At 40.7% G+C, this 25,119-nt stretch overlaps 3 protein-coding genes across 3 annotated transcripts; 2 read left to right on the top strand and 1 right to left on the bottom strand.

The window, feature by feature from the left end:
- The first annotated feature begins 1,431 nt into the window (after positions 1-1,431).
- LOC110891336 (MLP-like protein 423) lies at positions 1,432-2,272 on the top strand. The gene is made up of 2 exons (XM_022139023.2): positions 1,432-1,709; positions 1,877-2,272. Exons 1-2 carry the CDS (start codon positions 1,523-1,525, stop codon positions 2,146-2,148), a joined length of 459 nt encoding a protein of 152 aa, XP_021994715.1. The 5' UTR covers positions 1,432-1,522; the 3' UTR covers positions 2,149-2,272.
- Positions 2,226-5,454, bottom strand: LOC110891335 (WAT1-related protein At5g40230). Its single transcript, XM_022139022.2, has 7 exons — positions 5,143-5,454; positions 4,957-5,022; positions 3,400-3,513; positions 3,074-3,305; positions 2,825-2,983; positions 2,599-2,750; positions 2,226-2,495 (listed from the first exon to the last, which is right to left on the bottom strand). Exons 1-7 carry the CDS (start codon positions 5,304-5,306, stop codon positions 2,357-2,359), a joined length of 1,026 nt encoding a protein of 341 aa, XP_021994714.1. The 5' UTR covers positions 5,307-5,454; the 3' UTR covers positions 2,226-2,356.
- Positions 5,455-7,112: 1,658 nt separating this feature from the next.
- On the top strand, positions 7,113-7,976 carry LOC110888926. Its single transcript, XM_022136422.1, has one exon. The coding sequence runs from the start codon at positions 7,113-7,115 to the stop codon at positions 7,974-7,976; it is 864 nt and encodes a 287-aa protein (XP_021992114.1).
- The last annotated feature ends 17,143 nt before the right edge of the window (positions 7,977-25,119 follow it).

Raw genomic sequence — 25,119 nt, 5'->3', positions numbered from 1 at the left:
GAACACATTAGTAGCATCATCCCAAGGTATGTGTTCAGACCTGCAAGTTAAAGGAGGTTGAAGGTTTTCTTCTTAACAGTTCTTTGAAAAATTACATATGCAGGTGCAAGAATAAAGAGCTACCTATATGAGCATGAAGTTTAGCCGCTTCAAGAAGCTAGGACTTGGCTTTGATATGTTCGTTGAAGTATGGGACACAGGCTAGTAAAAATAGTGTCAAGAAAGAACATTAGAGTATGTAAACTTGTGTGTATATTATCTTCATGTATTCACTAAATAGAAAGGGTTCAATCCTTAGCGATAACCCTATATTCGAATATTTGGAATGTGTAATATACCAATGTGAAATTCAATCGTCGCGATATTTCATTTATGCATAAGTTTGATTGTTGTGAATTTGTTTAAGTTAATCAAGGATTACGTTAAAATGGGGGAGGATTGTTAGATATTTTAGTGTAATCATGGATTGACTTGGTGATCAAAGCGAATAATAATACACATCAAGCAAGTTAGGAGGTGCGGGAGTGCACGCTTGTTTGAGTTATTATAATTCGAAGTGTACGGGCGGAGCCCGTACTCTACGGGGGTTCCAAGGGGGCAGCGCCCCTAGGAGCAAGGTCCAAGGGGCGGCAACTCCTGGCGGGGTCTAAGGGGCAGTCTGCCCCTGGCTGGGGTCGAGCTGCCAGGTCAGCTTGGAAAAATTTTATTTTCATTAAATTGCCTTAATGAAACTGTATCAGAAAATTTTATTTTCTGGAAATTGTCACATTTTCGAAATGTAAAAAACAATGGCAGTTTTTGGCAGTTTTGTCTGAAAAATAGAGGTAACTGCCATTAGGCAGTTACAACCCCAAAAAAACAAAATTCGTAGACAGTTTGATCACATCTTCTTCCTGGTTCAAAAAAAATTCGTAGACACACAAACACATACACTGTTCATTTATCAAAATCAGAGTTGTATCTGATTGAATTATTCGAGTGAACCACCGAAATAATTTGATCTGAGAGTGATTACACGCCTCTCTGATCATCCGGTTTTCTGAAATTCCCCAACACTGTATTCATAATAGGTGAGTGTCCTATGTTTACTTTTCTGCACTTTGTATCTTTGTGAACTTGAGCATCTTGCTTAAGTTTTGTTTTTTTGAATAACACAACCCTGATGTGGTGAATTTCACCGGTAGTCAATTTGAATAATTCGTTGGCCCTTAAAAAAAGAATAACACAACCCCCATTCAAAAAAAAAAAAAAAAAAAAAAACCTTGGATCATTAAATCCCTACCGATAGGCAATGGTATAAACAGGATATTTGACTATTTAATGCCCATAAATGACCTCCAAGTTAGTGCAATTACTTACCAACTACCCCCTCCCAAAACATTAACCCTTGCATTTAACACATTGTCACTATATAAGCAAGTCCATATCATGTGTATTTCCATACTTTCTATAAACCTTTTAACCACCTTCACATTCAAAACTTTCCACCCTCTTTGACTTTTAACTTTGACCAATCTGCTACATGGCAACCACAGGAAAGCTTGATGTTGAAGTGAAGGTGAAATCCAATGCAGATCAGTTCTGGAATGCCATCATGGACTCTGCCAACATCTTCCCTAAAGTCTGCTCTGATCTCTACAAAACCGTCGAACTTCTTGAAGGCGATGGCCGCAGCGTTGGATCCGTCCGCATGGTTTACTTCGCCGAAGGTATAATAATAATAATAATAATAATAATAATAATAATAATAATAATAATAATAATAATAATAATAATAATAATAATACATTTTGATCGAATAAAATAAACGTATAAAACACAACCCGGAACGGGAAAAAAAACTATAGAATTAACAAGTTGTTTGGTTATGAAACAGGATCGCCGATTGTGAAATCGTCGAAAGAGAAGATTGATGAACTTGATGCGGCAAAAAAGAAAGTGTCATATAGTGTGATTGATGGGGACATGATGCAATACTACAAGAGTTTCAAGGCTACTCTTGAGGTGATTCCTGAGGGTGAAGCAAGCCTTGTGAAATGGGTTTGTGAGTTTGAGAAAGCGAGTGAGGAGGTTCCGAATCCCGACATGATCAGAGACTTTGCTGCCAAGAACTTTAAGGAGATTGATGAGTATCTCCTTAAAGCATAAACTACAAGCTTTAATGTTTGCTTTAAATAAAATGCAGAGTATACTGCATAGTCTTTGCATTTACCTAAGTTGACGTATGTTTATGAACAATATTAATCAATTAATAATCTAAAATTTAGTCCCAGTTTCTAAAAATACAGAAAGTATAGAATCTTGGATTTGAAATTACATTTGACATTGACCCGTCATGCACGAGTTGACCTTCGGTCTATGGTGCATCTTGCAAGAGAGGGGCGGTTTCATCGTCCAACTTTGAGCTCACACTCGGGTCCAATATCTTTTGTTCTTGGGCTTTTCCCCACATCACGGTATAAAATCCGATGACAACAATAATTGATCCCAACAAACTGCAAAGATTAATTAAAGTGTTATAAATTACGAATGTGTAATGTAATGTGACAAACTAGATACATGAACGTAAAACATTAAAGGTATGAAAAGCATCTTCACCTTCCAAGATAGAAACCGTCGCCTAAAAAGATGACACCGATCAAATTAGCGATCACAATTCCAACCGGATGAAACATAGCTACAAAAAGCGGGCCCCTCTTTCGCACACACCATGATTGAACTGTAACGAGAAAAGCATACCCGAATATCCCCTACATGAAAAATATAAAGATGTTATACCACGAAAGGATTAAGATTAACCTTGGCATTGAGCATGTCTCCTCACCGAGAAAAGGACGGAAAACAGTCTCGAATAAGGCTGTAAACTGAAGCTACTTAGGTCAGTTTCGACAATTAAAGAAACTGCACCGGATAAAACAGTGCAGATAAGACAGTACGAGAACATTAGAGTGATTACAGCAGGGTATTTCTTAAGGACAATCGCCTGAAAACATCAACAAACACGTAGTTAGCAACAACATGGTAACGATGCATAGATGGTCATCATTGATCAACTACTGGTGTACAATTTTACCTGTGATATCATATACATAGAAGCAAAAATGGCATCGATTATTAACAGGATTCCTCCGAGCACCCAGTTTGATGATGGCCCGAGAAGATTGTTTGAGATGTTTGATTTTAACTGTGAAGATATGATTGGGGGGCCTTGGTAAAGAGTCATGATGATAGCCCCTGCAATTGACACTACAGTACCGATGAATTTCGCCTGTGTCGTTAAGTGTTTAATGTTGATTACTTCCATCCTAAAACCAGCAAGCTAAATCGAATGAGACTTGATGTTTACAAGATAGCAGCAATGTTAATAGATTTTGGTGATTTTCCCATAGTTTCTTTTACCTGAATAAGGCGGCGAGTATGAATGTAAAACCTGGGATGAGATTCAGCAGTGTCGTTCCAAGTGTAGCAGAGGAGTATGAGACACCGGTATAACCACACATCTGAGCAAAGAAACTTCAAGAAATAGTCAGTTAGATACTACCGGCGATGTAAGCTAAAGACAGTATACTCAGTTACTCACTAGAATGAACAAATACAGTACATGGCCTCCTATATATGTATGCTCTAATACGCCACATAAAGAGTAGCAATGTGAAAGCTTGGACTCTATGTCAAACCGAGTAGATGACATAATAAACAGTGAGAAACTGAAATAAGACCATGTATCGGATAAAATGAAGATCAATCCCAAGGTGTTTCGTAAGCAGGGCCGGCCCAATAGTGTGTGCAAGGCGTGCGACCGCACATGGCCCAAAGTTTTAAGGGGCCCAATTTTTTTTTTCTCGTTTTACAGATAGAAGGGCTTGTAAAACCCTCTCAATGCCATAGATGAGGTTTTGAGCTTAAGACTTAGATCTCCACTTTTTTTGCTCACTTCTCTGGCCCATGTTTATCATGGCCGACCCAGGGGAGGGCCAAAGTGGGTGACCGCCCTTGGCCCAAAACTTAAAACAAAAATAAAAATTATATACAACTTTATTTAGATAAAAGACAATAATTCATTTTAAAAGCCCAATTTGTTTGTTAAACCAGATAACTTTTGATTTAGTTTAGGCCCACTAAATAATTAAACCTATTTACCCAACTAAACCCATTATTGTTTTAAATTACACTTTTAAACCCAATCAAATGAAATACTGTCGATTAAAGGTCTGAAGCGGCACGAAAGGGTTGGGCTGATGAACTAACGATTGAAAAAAGATAAGGGGTGCGATTGAAAGCTTGAAGCGGGCCGAACTCTAAACTTAGCGATTTCGCGAAGTACAGAGTCAACGGGCGCAACTATATTTTTAGGGGCCAAATTTTTTCGACTTGCCCAGCCCTTTCAGGCCTATGAGGGATTCCAAGGGACGGCCCTTATGTTGATCTCCACTTTTTTTTTTCTTGCTCACTCCTCCTCCAGCCAGGGGTGGAACCTGAGGGGGTCAAGAGGGTCTGCTGACCCCCCGGACATAGATATTTGTAAGATTTTTATATGTACAATCTGAGATTTTTCTAGGAAAAAACATGTTTTAGACTCTCTAGTTGTAGCCGGTAGAAAAGAGAGTCTTATGATTATGATGACCCCCTGACAAAGAAGTTTTGGTTCCGCCAGTGCCTCCAGCCATGTTTACTGGTCGCACAAGGCATTCAAAATCTCAGAAACACGGAACTGTTAGTAAGTGATTGTGATTTGTAATTGATGAAAGACTTGATTTACTGCTAGCTAAATAGGTAAGTGATTGTGTGTCGTGCACATCAATTTCTCCACGCCAAGGAACCAAAGTTTTATTTTCGGTAGAATTGGATTTGCTATTCAAAAAGAGGTAGCGGCGCCATTATCATGTAATTTTTCTAAGGAAAAAAAAAACTATTCTAAAACAAACAAGGAAGGAGAAGAAGTTTATAATTACATACCCAAGAAGGCCAACAATCAAAAATCCAACAACGATGTTAAAGCTAAGTGGAGGACTGTTTGACGATCTGCAAAAAAAAAAAAAAAAAAAAAAAAAAAAAAAAATCAAAATCCAAGCAAATAAATAAACCACAACAAATGCTGCCTGAGAGATCAACTGAAAGAAGAAGAAGATAATTAATAATTACCTGTGGAATAGATGAGAAAAAGGAAGAAGAATAAGTGAAGCAATGGCGTTGGAGTAAAAGATGAAGGAGTAGCTGGTCATCCCATCTGCAATGGCTTCCTTGCTGACTATCATCAGTAACACTTGTGCAACCTGTGTTGCCACCATGCCGGCGTATTCCTTCATCTTTTCCGGCCACAGGTGGAATATTGAATAAGTCAACGGTGACCACTGGAATGGAAACGATACCTACCTACCACTTCAGTTCTAGGCTCTAGTTGGGGTTTGTTTAGTTTAGTATTTAATACTATTTAACTGGTGTTTACGAGATTTGGTGGGGAGGAGGAGTTAGGTAGTAGAACGTTGCTACCTAACTCGGGGAGTTCTTTAAATCAAGATTCAAGGAACCAATGCAGTCGAGGCCGAGAATATCGGATGTAGGGTTCAAAAAGTTATCGCCGATCCAGCAAAGCTTCCTTATAGCGCCGTTCACAAAAGAAGAGTTAAAAGCAGCTGTTTGGGACTGCGGTGGCGACAAAGCACCGGGTCCGGATGGGATGTCATTCGCCCTTGTTAGAAAGTTTTGGTCTTCTTTCGAGTCCCCGTTTTTTGACGTTGTCACCGAATTTCATACCCATGGTTCTCTATGTAAGGCAAGTGGTGCATCTTTTATCGCTTTAATCCCCAAATCAAACGACCCTAAAATACCCAACGACTTCCGGCCTATTTCATTGATTGGGCTAGTTCATAAGGTGGTATCTAAAGTTCTAGTTAACAGGCTGGTAACCGTGATCGACGGATTGGTTTCCCCCACACAATCTGCCTTCATTAGCGGAAGGAATATTATTGACAGCCCCTTGATTTTAAATGAACTTTGCTCGTGGGCCAAGAGATCGAAGAACATTATTTCCCTCTTTAAGGTCGATTTTGAAAAGGCGTACGATTGCCTAAATTGGAAGTTTTTAGTTACAGTCCTTATGCACATGGGCTTTCCGGCCAAATGGAGGTGTTGGATAATGGGCATTCTCTATGCGGGTTCAGCGATGGTCTTAGTCAACGGTTCCCCTTCGTCTGGTTTTGCATTCGAAAGGGGTCTTAGACAAGGAGACCCGCTGTCTCCATTCCTTTTTATCTTGGCACTGGAATCTCTCAATTTAATTATGGAGCGTGCGACAGAGTCGGGGCTGTTTAGCGGCATTAAACTCCCGAATGGGGGACCCACGGTGTCCCACTTATTTTACGCGGATGATGTGGTGTTTGTGGGCAACGGTAACAGTGAACAAGCTAAGAACCTTGCAAGAATTTTGCGTTGTTTTTTTCTTGCTTCTGGTCTCAAAGTTAGCCAGTCTAAAAGTAAGGTATACGGTGTGGGGTTGGACGATTCTCAGATGTCGGTGGTGACCACGACCCTCGGGTGCAGCCATGGTGTTATACCTTTCAATTATCTAGGGATGGTTGTGGGAGGCAATATGAATAGGGTTGCTAGCTGGAAACCGGTGGTGGACCGGTTCAACGGGGTATTATCAAGATGGAAAGGCAGATTCATGTCCTTTGCGGGTCGGGTTATTCTAGCGAAAGCGGTACTTGGTAACCTGCCGACATACTATTTATCTCTCTACAAGGCTCCAATGAAAGTAGTAAATACTCTGGAAGGGATAAGACGCAAGTTCATATGGGGATGCGGGCAATCCAACGGCAAAATAAGATGGGTTGGCTGGGAGAGGTTGATTACGGCAAAAAAGAGGGGTGGGTTGGGGCTTGGAAGCATAAAAGAAGCAAACATGGCACTACTTCTCAAATGGTGGTGGAGGCTTAGGGACGATAACGAGCATCTGTGGGCCAAGGTCATTTTAGCGTTACATGGCAGGAACTGGAAAGAAGAGCTGATTCCAGTAAACAAAAACCAACCGGGAATATGGAAAAACATAGCAGCAATACATAAGGATTTTGAAAAGAAAGGCATCGACGTTTACAAAAAAATTGGTGTGTAAGATGGGTGGTGGCGAAAAGGTTAGATTCTGGGAAGACGTTTGGTTTTCAAATTGCAGAATGAAGGATTCGTATCCTAGTCTATACAAGTTGGCTGAAAACAAAAGGGCGTTCGTTAAAGAAAATTATAAATCGACAACCGAAGGGGTGGAGTGGGATTGCAAGTGGATCGCTGTCCCGGAAAACGCACAGTGCCGGGCAGAATTTAATTCTATGATGGAGCGACTGGGGAGTTTCCATATAACAGGTGGTAAAGATGTTTGGGGCTGGATGACGAACTTAGTCGAAGCCTTCACAGTCAAAGCAGTTAAAGCAGATCTCAACGCGCTCGGTCCTCAAATCACCAATCTGGACGGAATTAAGTGGTGCAACTGGGCAATCCCAAAGGCCAACTTGTTGGCGTGGAGAAGTGTCCAAGGCAGGATCCCCACACGGGTCGAACTTAGCAAAAGAGGAGTGCAGGTGGGCAACGTACTCTGCCCAAATTGCGGACAGATGGAGGAAACGGTGGACCACCTACTAGTATCCTGTGCTACAACGAGAGCTCTTTGGTGGTTGATTGGTACTTGGATGCGAATGGATGGATTGTGTTCGACTGGATCGGTAAGGGACTTATTACTTCTGATAGAAAACGCAGCACTAACAAAGAAAAGGAAAATGGCCGCAAAGTGTGTCGCGGTGGCTGCATTGTGGAAAATTTGGCTGTACAGAAACGAAAAAGTGTTTCGAGGTACCTTCTCAACAAACTGCAGAATTCTGGAGGATGTTATGGAAAGCACTTATTTATGGCTCAAGAACAGAGCAAAATTAGAATGTATTGGTTATGAGGAATGGTGTATTATGGGCCCAAATATGATTATGGGATAGATGATATAGGGTCTGTACGTTTTGTTTTGCTAGCTACTGGCTAGCTTTTTGGTTGAATGAAATTCCCCTTTCTGTTAAAAAAAAAAAAAAGTAGAACGTTGCTGGTGTGAACTAGTAGAGACGGGAAATGTGTGATTAATATTATTACTTATATTTTAGACATACCTGTCAAAAAAAAAAAAAAACTTGGATTTTAGACATGTTTCTTTTTCGGTAAATTTTATGTTTATAGATTTTATACATGTTTCTTTTTAGAGTAAATTTTATGTTTATAGTCTCAAGCGATTGTATTCACTCGTTTTTTTGGACGGCTAGATCATCTGGTTAGGCCTTTGATCACCCAGTTTACGAGTAGGAATTTCGTAGTTTGCATATTATTGCTAGTTTGAACCGGTGGCATAGTTCGCGACTGTAAGATTCGACCTTGAGACCTCTCAGACAGGAACCCCACATAAATAGGTAAACCTTCCCATCTCCCCAAACCAATTGGTCTGTGGATCATTGGCGATTGTATACACTAATTAAACCCCCCGCAGATAACAAATTTGTATGGATATAAAAGTATTAACTATTTGTTGTGTATATTCGGATTATTTGAGTTGCAATAATTCTGAACCGAAAAAACCATTACACCCTTTTTAAGTTTGAATGGAACCTTAATGTGGAGCATACGGGATGTCATATTTATGTGGTGTCGAGTGCCAAAACTATTCCATTTGAATGATCCAATCCATTCAACTTTCTATTACTTCATACCAAACACTACTTTTGTTTTTTTCGTTTTGAGATTTAATGGAAGTTAATAATTATGTGGGATTGAAGGAGCCGGTAAAGGAAGTTAATAATGTTCGTTCGATTAATTAAAGAACAAACATGAACAGAGGTCTCATTCTTTCAACTATGTCCGCGAACATTCGGTAACGTGTTTGTGAACGTGTTCGTGAATGTTCGGTAACGTGTTCGTGAACGTTCATTCATGTTCACTTGTTTATGTTGTTCATGAGTTCTTGTACTTTATTTATTTCATCTAAATTTTTTATATTCTTTAACTTTTATTATATACTAGTATTTTGCCCGCCGCGCGTTGCGGTGGCGCGCGACAGGTGGAAACGTAAGACAAAACACGATTCGTAAAACGCAGTGCGTGAAAGACAATTACAAAAAAATGTGTAAAACACAAAGGTAGACATAAAGTGTAAAACACAATGCCTAAAACATTTCGTAAAACATAATGCATTGGCATTTGGAAAAGTAGAAGTTGTAGTCTAGGGGTTACAATTGCAATTTTTTTAAAGTTGGGCGGGTGTAAAAATGGAGTAATAGTGCAAGAGGTAAAAAAACAAAGTCTAAAAAAGACAGTGTAAAAGTATAGGGGTGGTGGCGAAAATGTGTAAAAGATGAGGGGTGTTGGTGGAAATATAAAAGAAGAGGGTTGGTGGCGTAACTGTGTAAGAGCTAAGGGGTAATGGTGGAAAACCAAAGTAGAGGGTTGGTGATGACAAAGTTTGAAAGATGAAACGTAAAGTTAAAAAGTAGATGAAAACTGTAAATTGCAAAAGAAGATAGTATTTAAGAAACAACACACAAAGCATAAAGGCTGAAAACGTAAATTAAGAAAAAAAAAAGTAAAATAAAGAAAAATCAAATGTTGGTAGGAAAAGGCAATCACCGACATAGCCTTTTAATAGTATGTATAATTATTATCTTAAATATTAAAATAGGAAACCCTATTTCCCTCGGGTTTATGCACCGTTTCCATATCTTACTCAATATTCACATTGATAATCACTGTCGACCTTCGTTTCACTATTATAGCTTCAATTTCAAGCGTTGATTCCTCCGCCATCCACCTCTAACGTCTGTCGCTTTCGTCAATTATAATTTGTGTTCGTTTATGCTCATGAACTGTTCGGTGAACACGTTCATTTCCTTAATAAACGAACACAAACATAAAATTTCGTTCGGCAAGTGTTCATTAACCGTGCATGAACACATTTATTTCCCTAATGAACGAATACGAACAACTCCTTGTTCGTGTTCGTTCGATTCAATTACAACCCTATTTTAAAGTATTCAAGATTAATTGTAGGAGTTAAATGCATGGTTGGTTCCTGTGGTTTGCAAATATTGCAGACTTGGTCCCAGTGGTTCAATAATTACATAGTTGATCCCGATGGTTTGACAAATGTTTCATGAGTGGCCTGATGTTTGCATTTTCGTAACCTGGATGGTCCTTAGTAGCTAACCTTGTTAAAATTTTCAGTTAAGTTCATATAAAATGTCTATTTTACCCCTTGACAATTAAAATCAATAAAAGAATAAAGAAAGATGTACCCATCCCCTGATCATCTTCTTCCTCTCTTTACCTTTCTCTCTCTTAATGTTATGACATCACTAATTTCAGATCTTAGAATAGCTAATCTCCTCGATAAATTACTATTATATCTTATTAAATCAACATGTAATAAATAGATTAAACTTATATATCTCCTTCTCTCTCACCTGGTATACAACTTCAAAAATTACCATCCGTCCCTTCGATTCACAGTAGACATGTATTCAAAGTTTGCAATTGTGGCTTCAAATTTTGTTCAGTTTATCCCCCAAGGTGATAAAGATTCGTGTCTTCATCTCTGAGTAGGCTGATGTGAAGCTATGGTTTCCAGATAATGTAACACCTCGAAATTTTGTGTCCAATAATGTGTTGACACGTGTCATGAGTTTACACGTGGCATTAAATACTAAATAAGGGACTAAAATTGACAAACCTTGAAAGTATGTAAATTCGAGGGTTATAAATGTCAACGAAGGGTAAATATACTGTATAGTAACCCTAAATGATGCTCGTACCTTCAAACGAATAAATCATGGATCGTACGGAGCGAAACGCGGGAGAAAGTGAGAGATTACAAGCTACAGGGTTAATTGTGTCAACATGTTTAATTTATACCTCTGAGTGACCCTTTGACGAACCTGAGGCTTTGTAACAGTAAAATACGCTCACTAGAATATACTATATGAATTTCGTGAAGTTCCGTTTTAAAACGAGAAAGTTATGATCAAATTCGTATGCGAGGGTTAAAAGCGTCAACAATAAAAGTTAAGGCTTTTCGGATAGTAATTAAACTAACCGAAGACTTAACAATCCGGGTAAAAGTCACGAGGCCCTTAATTGTAAATAATCGAGGGCCAAATCGCAAAGTTACCCCTTCGAAACCGAAATGTCAGGTTAATCATTACAAAAGATTTGAAAATCTTTGAAATCAACCCTCAGGCGGGCCGCGTGGGTGAAACCGGCAAGCCAATGCGGGCCGCGAGCCACCTGTTGATTCGTTTACTGACATGAAGATTCAGGCGGCCCGCGTACACATGGCCTGATCTCTAATGCGGGCCGCGTACGAGTCCCAGATGCAGAAACTTTGGACAGATTCAATGATTAAGCTTGTGAACGATCTTGTGAGCATTAATTGAAGCATGGGCACCCTCTACATGACCCCTAGCACCCAGGGCCACCTGCTGATCATCCATGATCCATTATAGGGTGAGTTGTAATGATCCTAAGCCCAATTTTTCACTATAAAAGGACTTACATTGTGCACAATTGAAACACACCTCAAACCTGCATTCTACTTCACTTCTGAAGCTCCAAAGCACTCTTCTATCATCCTTAGTCGTGCATCAAGCTTTTGTAAGTATGCCTACCCTTTTATGGCTTAGTTTTTGCTTAGTTTAGCTTAAAAGTCAATCCGTCGTAATTAACGATTGACTTTGCGATAAACCACAAATGGTCCAGTGGTTTGTCGAATCAAAGATAGTTATATGATGGTAATCATGTGGGCTTTAAACCCCAAAAAGGGCACCCTCTGATTCCCACTCTAACTAGTCGAAATGTCGAGTCAAACGTGCTTAGAAAAAGTCAACAGGAATGCTATTTTGCGATTTCTTGCATAATCGGTAATGTAGATGATATGTAACCTGTTTAAACACTCATAAAACATGATAATAAGTATATTAACTAGTCTAAGCTTGTTTGATCCGACCATTTACTGTTTTGACCCGATTCGGAGCCGAAAGTCGCAAAAGCTTTGACTTTTGCTTTGACTTCAGTTCTGACCCGTTAAAGTATGATTTAGATATGCCTTAGGACTCTCTTAGGACCAGGTTACATGATGGTATAACCCTCTGTGACCGGTTCGTTGTTTGTCCGAGTCTTATACACCTTTCCGTTAAATGCTTAAAAGTTGACCGTAACGCCCTTTTTGATTTAAAACGAGAATTTCGGACATGTGAAAGAATCATAACCTTAGTTACTGATGTCTAAGCATGTCCCTAAAATTTCACGCCAATCCGAGGTCCAGAATAGGAGTTATGCTAAATAGCGCAAATTACGGAAACTTTAGTAATTTAATAGCGCAATTAGCATAACGCCTATCTAAACCCAGATTTTGTCACACCCCGATTTCCACGTGTATCACCGGTGGGCCCGGTGGGGGATTATCGTGACGTAGTTGGCAACAATATAGTCAAACCACAATATATAAATGCACAGCGGAAGCATAAAGATAAATATTATCCAACCATTTATTGTAATATCGATTGTATCACATATAGTTGAATAGTATCCACAGGAGGGATCAAAATAAATAAAAATGTTGTTCAACAGATAAGACATCAAGCTTGCGAGACTTCTTAAGATGCTAAGGAGCTATTGCCAGCCGATTACGTGTAGTACCTGCACTTAATCTTTTTGGGGAAAATACGTCAGTTACACTGGTAAATACATTCAACCGACACTTTTTTAAAATGTTTATTTAAAATTGATTTGAATGCACGAGGCACAAACTCTTTTATAACTTGGGAGAATTATTTAAAATTATAATCTTGTGAACGAATTACATGTTCCTTCTTTGCGTTCAGTAGCCCGGATCTAGTCCGGGTTAAAGATCAATAGACACGCCACATTGCGTAAAACCGAGGTGGGTAAACCATCGGCTACATCTTTTAATAATATAGACATAATACCGGGTGTACGCCTACACCCGACTGTCAAGGTCGTGGCCATTTCTTCGAATGATGCCAAGGATATCCGGGACATGGTCATTAACCCCCCAAAGGCTTTTAAGTAACAAGACTGTTTAAATGAGCCGATCAAATTATTCAATTAACCACCTAAGCGATGGAAGATTTGATGCTCAATCAAGCGGTATTTTATATACCGTAACCCAAGCCCGTATAAGGGAAAATAAGTTAAAAGTATTTACCTTTGCAAGTATTGTCCTTAATCGGTTAAATCACAGATATCTTTTACTGGGGCTCCTATTCTGGAACAAAGGTTTTAAAATAACCTATTAGAATCCTAATGGGTCTTTATATTAGCCGTAGCCTAGACCGGTTAGTTTCGAGGGATAGATACGGTTTAATCGCGTGAAAGGCGAAAACCGAGAATGGAATGTGATTCTCACCCAACAAGTTCGGAGACTTGTTTTATATGGGTTTAATATTCACACTCTGAATCTTGGGGTCAAAATGATATGGTTTGACCCGTATCGGCTAATTTATGTAAACTAGTTACATAAGTCGAACCGTGCGCACAATAGGCGCAACGGGTAACCGTAGGAGTCCTACACTGTTTTCCTAAGTCAATATACTTTAAAGAGGTTGTGGTATCAGTAGGATACCTTCCATAATGCCCGTAACGAGTTTTAGTTTATTATACGCCCCGTAGGGGTTTTCCGGTCATTTTATAGACTTTAAAAGGGCTTTCTGAGTTCTACAGGAAACCTGAGTTTCCCGATCAGTTTAATAAGTGTAAAATACTTTATTTATTAATTAAAATCAGTAGCAACTGGAGTCGGGTCAAAAGACCTTGTAGAACTCAAGTTTTGGCCGAAAAGGGCATATTCGTTATTTACCGAACCGTAGCCATAACCGCAGGTTATGAGCAGGTTAAAATTAATTAAAAATCTTTAAAAATCCCAAAATATTATTTTACTACAGTGAGTAAAAGTTTTGGTGACGAAATCTTGGTTTAGGTAGGCGTTATGCTAATTGTGCCGTTTATTACAAAAGTTTCTTATAAATGCACTATTTAGCATAATTCCCATTCTAGACCTCGGATTGGCGTGAAACTTTAGGGACATGCTTATAATTTAGTAAGCAAGGTTATGGTCCCTTCACGTGTCCGAAATACTCGTTTTATTTTAAAAAGGGCGTTACGGTCAACTTTTAAGTAATTAACGGAAATGCGTAAAAGACTCGGACAAACAACGAACCGGTCACAGAGGGTGATACCATCACGTGACCTGGTCCTAAGAGAGTCCTAAGGCATATCTACATTGCACTAAAACGGGTCAGAACTGAAGTCAAAGCAAAAGTCAAACTTTTGCGACATTCGGTTCCGAACCGGGTCAATATAGCAAACGGTCGGATCAAACATGCTTAGACGAGTTTATATACTTATTATCATGTTTTATGATCATCAAAACAGGTTTCATAGCATATACATTACAGATTATGTACAAAATCGCAAAATGGCTTTCTGTTGACTTTTTAAGTGCACGTTTGACTCGACATTTGACATAGTTAGAGTGGTGATCAGGGGGGAACCCTTTTAGGGGTTTATTGCCCACATAAATACCAACACATAACTACTTTCAATTCGAGATATTACTGAGCCATTAAGGATTTATCTCGAAGTCAAACCGTAGTTACGACGGTTTGATTTTTAGCTATATTACTAAGTAAAACTAAACCACAAACGTTTTAAACAACTTACAGAAGCTTGAGCACGATTTAGGATGATAGAATAAAGCTTGGAAGCTCCAGAGGTGATCAAGAGAATGTGTTTTGAAGTGTGATGAACTTATGCATATCATAGGCCTATTTATAGTACAAGAATGGCTTTAAGATCCTTACAACTCAGCCTACAAGTGAGTATGGATAATGGGCAGGTGGCCTAGAGTGCTATGGGTCGAGTAGGGGGCACCCATGCTTCATTAATTGTTCACAATTTCGTTTTGAAGCCAAATCATTGAATCTGCCCATACATTCTGCATCTGTGTGTCCCACGCGGCCCGCGTTAAGGTTTCATGTATCTTGGTCGCGGGTCGCCTGAGTTCTAATATCAGGACGCGTATAAACAGATGGCTCGCGGCCCGCGTTAACTTAACCATATCTCTTACGCGGCCCGCGTTAGGTTAAATTTTCAAGATTTCTAAATCTTTTATAATCATTGCGAAATCTTTGCAATTAATAACGAAATCTTTGGTAATTAATAACCTGACCTTTCGGGTTTGAAGGGGTAACTTTGCGATTTGGCCCTTGATTATTTACAACTAAGGGCCTCGTGTTATTCACCCGCATTGTTAAGTCCCCAGTTATCTTGTTAATTATTCGGAAAGCCTTGACTTTCATTGTTGACGCTTTTAACCCTTCTCGTACGAATTTGATCATATCTTTCTCGTTTTAAAACGGAACTTCGCGGAATTTATATAGTACATTCTAGTGAGCGTATTTTACTGTTACAAAGCCTCGGGTACGTCAAAGGGTCACTAAGAGGTATAATTAAACATGTTGACACAGTTAACCCCCGTAGCTTGAAATCTCTCACTTTCTTCCGCGTTTCGCTTCCGTACGATCCATGATTTATTCGTTTAAGGTACAAGCATCGTTTAGGGTTGCTATACAGTATACTTACCCTTGTTTGACATTTATAACCCTCGCATTTACATACTTTCAAGGTTTGTCAATTTTAGTCCTTTATTTAATATTAAATGCCACGTGTCAACTCAAGACACGTGTCAATACATTATTGGACACAAAATTTCGAGGTGTTACATCCTCACCCCCTTAAAATAAATCTCGACCCGAGATTTACTCAAACAAATAGGGATATTTCTCCTTCATCGTGGATTCAACTTCCCACGTGAATTCGGGACCTCTCCGGGCATCCCATTTAACCTTAACTATCGGCACATGTTTTCTTCGGAGCTTTTTCACCTGTCGGTCTTCAATCGACAAAGGCTTCTCCACAAACTTCAAGCTCTCATCTATATGCACATCTGTGTGTGGGATCACCAATGATTCATCAGCGAAGCACTTTTTTAGATTGCAGATGTGGAACACATTGTGAATTCCATTGAGCTCTTCTGGTAAGTTCAATTTATAGGCAACCGACCCGACACGTTCGATAACCTCAAAAGGTCCTATGTATCGCGGGCTCAGTTTACCCTTATTACCGAAACGCATCACCCCCTTCCAGGGTGATACTTTTAGTAACACTTTTTCACCTACCTCGAAGTGAAAATCTTTACGCTTCGGATCAGTGTAACTTTTCTGCCTATCACGGGCAGCTTTGAGACGTTCCCGGATCTGGACAATCTTGTCCGTTGTCTCGAAAACTATCTCTGGTCCTGATAATTGGACCTCTCCCACTTCCGCCCAACAAACAGGCGATCTACACTTCCTACCGTATAATGCCTCGAAAGGCGCAGCCTTTATGCTGGTATGGTAGCTATTGTTGTAGGAGAATTCGATTAGGGGTAGGTTCTTATCCCAACTACCACCTAAATCGATAGCACATGCTCGCAGCATGTCTTCTAACGTTTGAATAGTACGCTCACTCTGGCCGTCTGTCTGAGGATGGTAAGCCGTACTAAAGTTCAAACGTGTGCCCAAAGATTGTTGGAAACTTTTCCAGAAATGAGACGTGTATCTAGTATCTCGATCTGAGATAATAGACACAGGTATACCATGCAAGGCTACAATCTTATCTACATATAACTCGGCCAATGTGTCGGAGCTATAAGTCTCCTTGATGGGTAAGAAATGAGCTGACTTAGTCAGTCTATCGACTATAACCCATATTGTGTCGTTTCCTTTGCTCGTTTTTGGTAACTTGGTGATAAAATCCATAGTTACGCACTCCCATTTCCATTCAGGAAGTTCAGGCTGTTGTAGCAAGCCAGATGGCTTTTGATGCTCAGCCTTGACTTGCGCACAAGTTAAGCATTTGGCTACATAGGCGGCTACAGACTTTTTCAAGCCTATCCACCAATAATTTGCCTTTAAATCCTGATACATTTTGTCTGCTCCAGGATGGACAGAATATTTGGAATTATGGGCTTCCTGGAGGATAACATCTCGTAGTCCTCCATACATTGGAACCCATATTCGCCCATTCAATCTCAAAATTCCATCCTTGCTAAGAGTTAACTGTTCCTCAGTTACTCCTAACTTTTCCTTAGGATAATTAGCTTCTAACACAGCCTCTCGTTGTGCAGCTAATATTCTTTCAATCAAGTTATTCTTGACTTCAATGCTCTTGGCATTGATGCGGATGGGTTTCATCCTTTCTTTCCGGCTCAGGGCATCAGCGACTACATTCGCCTTGCCGGGATGGTACCTGATCTCACAATCATAATCATTCAAGGTCTCCATCCAACGACGTTGCCTCATGTTTAGCTCCTTCTGATTGAACAGATGTTGAAGGCTTTTGTGATCTGAATAGATCACAAACTTGATTCCGTATAGATAATGCCTCCACAGTTTTAGTGCGAACACAACGGCACCCAGCTCCAAGTCGTGGGTGGTGTAATTCTTTTCGTGCACCTTCAACTGTCTTGAAGCATAGGCAATTACCTTGCCTTTCTGCATGAGCACACACCCCATGCCAGTGTGTGACGCGTCGCAGTAAACTACGAACTCTTCGGTACCTTCCGGTAGTGTCAACACAGGAGCGTTGCTCAGCCTTTGTTTTAAAATATCAAAGGATTCTTGCTGCTTAGGGCCCCAAATAAACTTTTCCTTCTTCTTGGTTAGAGAAGTTAAGGGCGCAGCAATCCTTGAGAAATTCTCAATGAATCTTCTGTAGTATCCTGCCAACCCCAGGAAACTACGGATCTCTGTGGGCGTCTTTGGCTCTTGCCAGTTCATGACCGCCTCTACCATAGCGGGATCCACCTGGATACCACGCTCGCTTACGACATGTCCAAGAAATTGGACTTCTCGTAGCCAGAATTCACATTTAGAGAATTTGGCATAGAGTTTCTCACGATGCAGCAATTTAAGAATACATCGTAGGTGTTTCTCATGGTCAGCTTTGTTCTTTGAATAGATAAGAATGTCGTCGATGAATACGATGACGAATTTGTCTAAATACGGCTTGCAGACGCGATTCATGAGATCCATGAACGCAGCCGGTGCATTTGTGAGCCCAAAAGGCATCACTAGGAACTCGTAGTGACCGTAGCGAGTCCTAAATGCTGTTTTGTGTACGTCTTCATCTCGGACCTTCAGCTGATGGTAGCCCGACCTTAAGTCGATCTTCGAGAAATAGCTAGCCCCTTGCAATTGATCAAACAAATCGTCGATCCTTGGCAATGGGTATCTATTCTTTATCGTGACTTTATTAAGTTCACGATAATCGATGCACAGACGCATCGATCCGTCCTTTTTCTTCACAAACAGGACAGGTGCTCCCCAGGGAGACAAACTAGGCTTGATGAAACCTTTTGCTAACAGTTCATCCAGCTGGGTCCTCAATTCCTTCATTTCAGTCGGTGCTAGCCTGTGGGGTGCTCTAGCAATGGGAGCTGCTCCAGGGATGATATCTATTCTGAATTCCACCTGCCTATCTGGTGGCAACCCAGGTAGATCTTCGGGGAAAACTTCTGGATACTCCGAAATGACAGGAATGTCCTCTATCTTCGGTTTGGGCTCTTCGATAATCACTTGTGCCATATAGATGACACAGCCTCTTTTTAAGCATCTTGAAGCTTTGAGCATAGTTACGTTCTCGGGCAATCCATACTGCGTATCCCCTCGAATGGTGAGCGATTCACCAGTCGGGGTCTTTAGCACTATTTGTTTTCTATTGCAGACTATCTGGGCTTGGTTGTGCGATAACCAGTCCATGCCCAGAAGGATGTCAAAACCAGCTAGATTAAAGGGAAGTAGAGATAGAGGAAAAGAATGGTTCTTAATGGATATCATACATCCATCTAATATAGTGGAGACGGTTTCTACTGTGCCGTCTGCTAGCTCTACCTCGTATTTCATATTTAGGGTTTTGACAGGCATGTTCAGCAATTTGCAAAATTTTTGGTCTACGAAGGATTTATCAGCGCCTGAATCGAAAAGTACTCTTGCAAAGATATTATTCACGAGAAAAGTACCTGTGATTACGTTGTCGTCCTGCAATGCTTCCTTCACATCCATTTTGAAGACTCTAGCGTTATTCTTTTTGGTTTCTTCAGTCTTCTTAGCGAATTTGGGGCAGTTACTTTTGATGTGCCCCTTCTCACTACAGTTGTAGCAGGTCGCGTCTTTAATCTTCTTACAGTCCACAGTCTTGTGGTCTTTGGACTTGCACAGTCCACAAGTATGCGTCTTTGACTGGGACTGTGAGTTTGGCCCAAACCTGCATTTCCCAAAGTGGAATTTTTGGCAGTTTTTGCATTTGGGCTTCTCTCCGGATTGTTGCCCTTCTTTTCTCGACTCGGTCCCTCTCTTGCCATCACCGTTCCCACGGTGTTTCTTTCCCGACCTTCGTGAGGTATCGTCCTCACGCTTCCTCTTCTCGGCTTCTTTGTTCCTCTGCGATCTCAGTCGGACTGCGTTCATCGTGAGGGACAAAGAAAGGTCAGTCACAGACCTGAAAGTCGTTGGCCGAGAGGCCTTCACACTAGCCTTTATCGCGGGTTCTAACCCCCCGATAAAACGAGCGATTCTCCTTGGTTCCGGGGTTACTAGATATGGAACCAAGCGAGACATCGTGTTGAAGCTCGTGAAGTAGGCCTGGCAGTCCAGGTTTGTCATCACCAATGACACAAAATCGGACTCTATCTTCTCCACCTCATGCTAAGGGCAGTAATTTTCTTTGATGAGAGAAACGAATTCCTCCCACGTCATGCTGTAAAGCACAGCTTTTCCCGAGGCCTGAACCAGCGCCCTCCACCAAGCTAGGGCCTCGCCCTTAAACGACTGCGACACAAACTTCACTACATCCCTTTCCGCGCAGCCACTGATGTCCACCACAGTGTCCATCTCATCCAGCCATGTCATACATTCGACGGCACCCTTCTCCCCCGTAAAGTCTCGGGGTTTACAAGACACAAGGTACTTGTATGTGCAGCCCCTGGCACGGGAAGCATCAGTATACTCCCTTTCGCGACGAACACTATTTTCGTTTGACGAGTGATTGTCGTCGTCCTTCTTGGGTTTGGATAGTGGCTTGCTGAGGGATTTTGAGTGTGTCTTCGGCTTAAAGGGTGGTTTGGAAACAGTTCTGCTTCGAGATTCAGTATACTGTCGATCTAGAGCTGCTTGCACAGCGTTGTCGACAAGAGCCTTGAGTTGAGCGCCCGTTAAATTTACTTGGGCATTATCATAATCATCTTCACTTGTGTGACTATTTTCTCCATTAGGATTTGCCATAGCAGCTTGTATCTGCTGCAGAAGATAATGAAAATTTTATTTAGGAGTTTATTATTGAATTGTCTTTTATGGCAATTCTTTAACCATGGTAACGAAGACCATATCTGGTTAATTTGTTACTCACTTTTTATTTAGGATTTGAACATACTTATCCTAATCACAATTAATATTGCTAGTGGCATAAAAGCCTAGTCACGAGGACGTTATTATAATATTAGCCTAGATTTCGGAGAATCAAGGTATGAAGGTTTGAACCGTAGTCCTTTTACTCCTTCTGACAGGGAGTCCTAAACCACCACTGTCTTTTGCCTTATTATGACAATATGTATGGCCCGTAAGCATGACATCACTAACGGATGTTTGATAGTTCGGCCCGTAGGCGCTACATCGCTAATGGATGTTTAAACGAGTGATCATCTTCATTGATGATTTAACCCATGATTTATCATATCATTAATTTGGGCTTTGGAATCCTTTAAAGGATTCTTGTGTAAGAATGACGTGTGCGATTTTAACGAATCACATCTGTCATGAATGTTAACATGGTTACCGAGGTTAACAGGGAATCTGAATCTTTTGATTAAGTCTTACCATCTTGGCTGGATCTTAAAAGACACCTGACTAGGTTTCACTCTTAAGATTCTTTATTTAGGCAGATCAAATTAAAAGGAATGATTTTGATTTATTTCATATATATAGTAATAACAAAATGAAATTCATAACATAACATTCCAAAACTTCCATACGATTACACACTGCCCTAAACGGGTCTTTTAACAAGTACATACTTACATAGAGGTTAATAAAAAGACAAGTCCACGCAGGGACTAATACTAGATAGGTGTCCGCGTAGGGACTGAAAGATAAGTCCACGTAGGGACTGAAATACGATAAATGTCCACGTAGGGACTAAAGTGTAAGTACAACAATCCATAAGGAGACTAAGGGTCTCGTTTCTTTTTCTTGCCCTTCAGTAGGTTTGCCAAGCCCTTGAGGAATCCTCGGTGGCTCTTACGTTCTTCCTCGAAGTCTCTTTCCACACGGCTCAAACGGTGGAGTATTTCTTCTTGTTCAGGTGGGGAAAAACGTGGTTGTGGCGCCGATTGCGGAACTAGAGGTCTAGGAGGTGCTGGATACCCATGAGTAGTCCGGTATTCCCATGTTTCCATATGCTCCGTCTGGATAGCGGGCATTATACCTAGCCCCTACCACATATGGGTCGCGCTCATAGTTGTAGTTGTAATGTGCTTGTGATGACGGTTCGAACGGGTTGTAAGCCGACGGACCCATGTATGCAGGTATTGGGTGGTCATACCCAAATGGTGGCGAAGTTGGTGCAGCTAGTGCGGAGTTCGCCTCCTGTACAGGACTTGAAGGTCCTTCTTCTTGTAGTGGCGGGTAGTGGCTACTACTAGAGTGTCGAGGGGTGCTGAAGTGGAATTCCCCTCCTCGGGTGGACATACGAGCATTTGTCCTCCTACGCCTTGGCGGATCAGGCATTACTGGCTGTACCGGTGGCGGAGGTGGTGGCGTAACTGCCACGAAACGTGGATCCTCGGAGGGATCTTGCGGATGTTGCGGGTGTTGTGATGTCTGTGGCGTGTGGTACCACTCGTGTTGATTAAACAATGCCATGAAGCTATCTGGTCCCTGATAGGGTGTACCATGAAAGGATGACCCATTAGATATTTCTATTGGATGCGTGGGCGTACCACGAGTAGGTTCTGTCGGATCAGTATCCTCGTCCATATGATCTTCGGAGAAGTGATCTTGTGGTCCTAACGGAACGAAGCCTGAAGGTTCCTGGATGTAGTCAGCTGGGTTAAACTGACCTCTGAAGTATGGAGTAGGGTCGTCAAAATTTCGGTGCGATACCGAACGCTGTAGAGGTATGTAGGAGAGTTGCGGGTTGTTGGGATCATTTTCGGAATTTGGCCCGAATGAGTGCCGGTATGATGGCGTCAAGCTATGCGAGGTGGAATGCCTCGCAGGTTCATAAAGGTCTCTTCGCCTTTGCGGTTCTTCACTCCTTGTGGTCGGAGGAGCTCGCGTATTTGAAGGTCCAGCTTCGTGATCATTGTGAGTAACGATCTCTCCTCTGCCTCTTCTTCCCCTTCCTCTTCCTCGGAAAATTACAGGCGGCATATTTCCTGCTTTTTAAAACTTTAAATACCATAATAAAAGAAAAAGACAAACTTGGAATAACAATTCGAATTTGTCCTAAGTTCTTGTCTAGACTCAAGTATGTGCAATTGTGTCACTGAGATTAAACACATTAGGATAGTGTTTAATTCACTCAATGTTGGCTCTGATACCAACCTGTCACACCCCGATTTCCACGTGTATCACCGGTGGGCCCGGTGGGGGATTATCGTGACGTAGTTGGCAACAATATAGTCAAACCACAATATATAAATGCACAGCGGAAGCATAAAGATAAATATTATCCAACCATTTATTGTAATATCGATTGTATCACATATAGTTGAATAGTATCCACAGGAGGGATCAAAATAAATAAAAATGTTGTTCAACAGATAAGACATCAAGCTTGCGAGACTTCTTAAGATGCTAAGGAGCTATTGCCAGCCGATTACGTGTAGTACCTGCACTTAATCTTTTTGGGGAAAATACGTCAGTTACACTGGTAAATACATTCAACCGACACTTTTTTAAAATGTTTATTTAAAATTGATTTGAATGCACGAGGCACAAACTCTTTTATAACTTGGGAGAATTATTTAAAATTATAATCTTGTAAACGAATTACATGTTCCTTCTTTGCGTTCAGTAGCCCGGATCTAGTCCGGGTTAAAGATCAATAGACACACCACATTGCGTAAAACCGAGGTGGGTAAACCATCGGCTACGTCTTTTAATAATATAGACATAATGCCGGGTGTACGCCTACACCCGACTGTCAAGGTCGTGGCCATTTCTTCGAATGATGCCAAGGATATCCGGGACATGGTCATTAACCCCCCAAAGGCTTTTAAGTAACAAGACTGTTTAAATGAGCCGATCAAATTATTCAATTAACCACCTAAGCGATGGAAGATTTGATGCTCAATCAAGCGGTATTTTATATACCGTAACCCAAGCCCGTATAAGGGAAAATAAGTTAAAAGTATTTACCTTTGCAAGTATTGTCCTTAATCGGTTAAATCACAGATATCTTTTACTGGGGCTCCTATTCTGGAACGAAGGTTTTAAAATAACCTATTAGAATCCTAACGGGTCTTTATATTAGCCGTAGCCTAGATCGGTTAGTTTCGAGGGATAGATACGGTTTAATCGCGTGAAAGGCGAAAACCGAGAATGGAATGTGATTCTGACCCAACAAGTTCGGAGACTTGTTTTATACGGGTTTAATATTCACACTCTGAATCTTGGGGTCAAAATGATATGGTTTGACCCGTATCGGCTAATTTATGTAAACTAGTTACATAAGCCGAACCGTGCGCGCAATAGGCGCAACGGGTAACCGTAGGAGTCCTACACTGTTTTCCTAAGTCAATATACTTTAAAGAGGTTGTGGTATCAGTAGGATACCTTCCATAATACCCGTAACGAGTTTTAGTTTATTATACGCCCCGTAGGGGTTTTCCGGTCATTTTAAAGACTTTAAAAGGGCTTTCTGAGTTCTACAGGAAACCTGAGTTTCCCGATCAGTTTAATAAGTGTAAAATACTTTATTTATTAATTAAAATCAGTGGCAACTGGAATCGGGTCAAAAGACCTTGTAGAACTCAAGTTTTGGCCGAAAAGGGCATATTCGGTAGTTACCGAACTGTAGCCATAACCGCAGGTTATGAGCAGGTTAAAATTAATTAAAAATCTTTAAAAATCCCAAAATATTATTTTACTACAGTGAGTAAAAGTTTTGGTGACGAAATCTTGGTTTAGGTAGGCGTTATGCTAATTGCGCCGTTTATTACAAAAGTTTCTTATAAATGCGCTATTTAGCATAATTCCCATTCTAGACCTCGGATTGGCGTGAAACTTTAGGGACATGCTTAGAATTTAGTAAGCAAGGTTATGGTCCCTTCACGTGTCCGAAATACTTGTTTTATTTTAAAAAGGGCGTTACGGTCAACTTTTAAGTAATTAACGGAAATGCGTAAAAGACTCGGACAAACAACGAACCGGTCACAGAGGGTGATACCATCACGTGACCTGGTCCTAAGAGAGTCCTAAGGCATATCTACATTGCACTAAAACGGGTCAGAACTGAAGTCAAAGCAAAAGTCAAACTTTTGCGACATTCGGTTCCGAACCGGGTCAATATAGCAAACGGTCGGATCAAACATGCTTAGACGAGTTTATATACTTATTATCATGTTTTATGATCATCAAAACAGGTTTCATAGCATATACATTACAGATTATGTACAAAATCGCAAAATGGCTTTCTGTTGACTTTTTAAGTGCACGTTTGACTCGACATTTGACATAGTTAGAGTGGTGATCAGGGGGGAACCCTTTTAGGGGTTTATTGCCCACATAAATACCAACACATAACTACTTTCAATTCGAGATATGACTGAGCCATTAAGGATTTATCTCGAAGTCAAACCGTAGTTACGACGGTTTGATTTTTAGCTATATTACTAAGTAAAACTAAACCACAAACGTTTTAAACAACTTACAGAAGCTTGAGCACGATTTAGGATGATAGAATAAAGCTTGGAAGCTCCAGAGGTGATCA

Source organism: Helianthus annuus, chromosome 17 (genome assembly GCF_002127325.2).
Source record: "Helianthus annuus cultivar XRQ/B chromosome 17, HanXRQr2.0-SUNRISE, whole genome shotgun sequence".
NCBI classification, from domain to species: Eukaryota; Viridiplantae; Streptophyta; class Magnoliopsida; order Asterales; family Asteraceae; genus Helianthus; species Helianthus annuus.
This window is presented reverse-complemented; position numbering and strand designations above follow the sequence as displayed.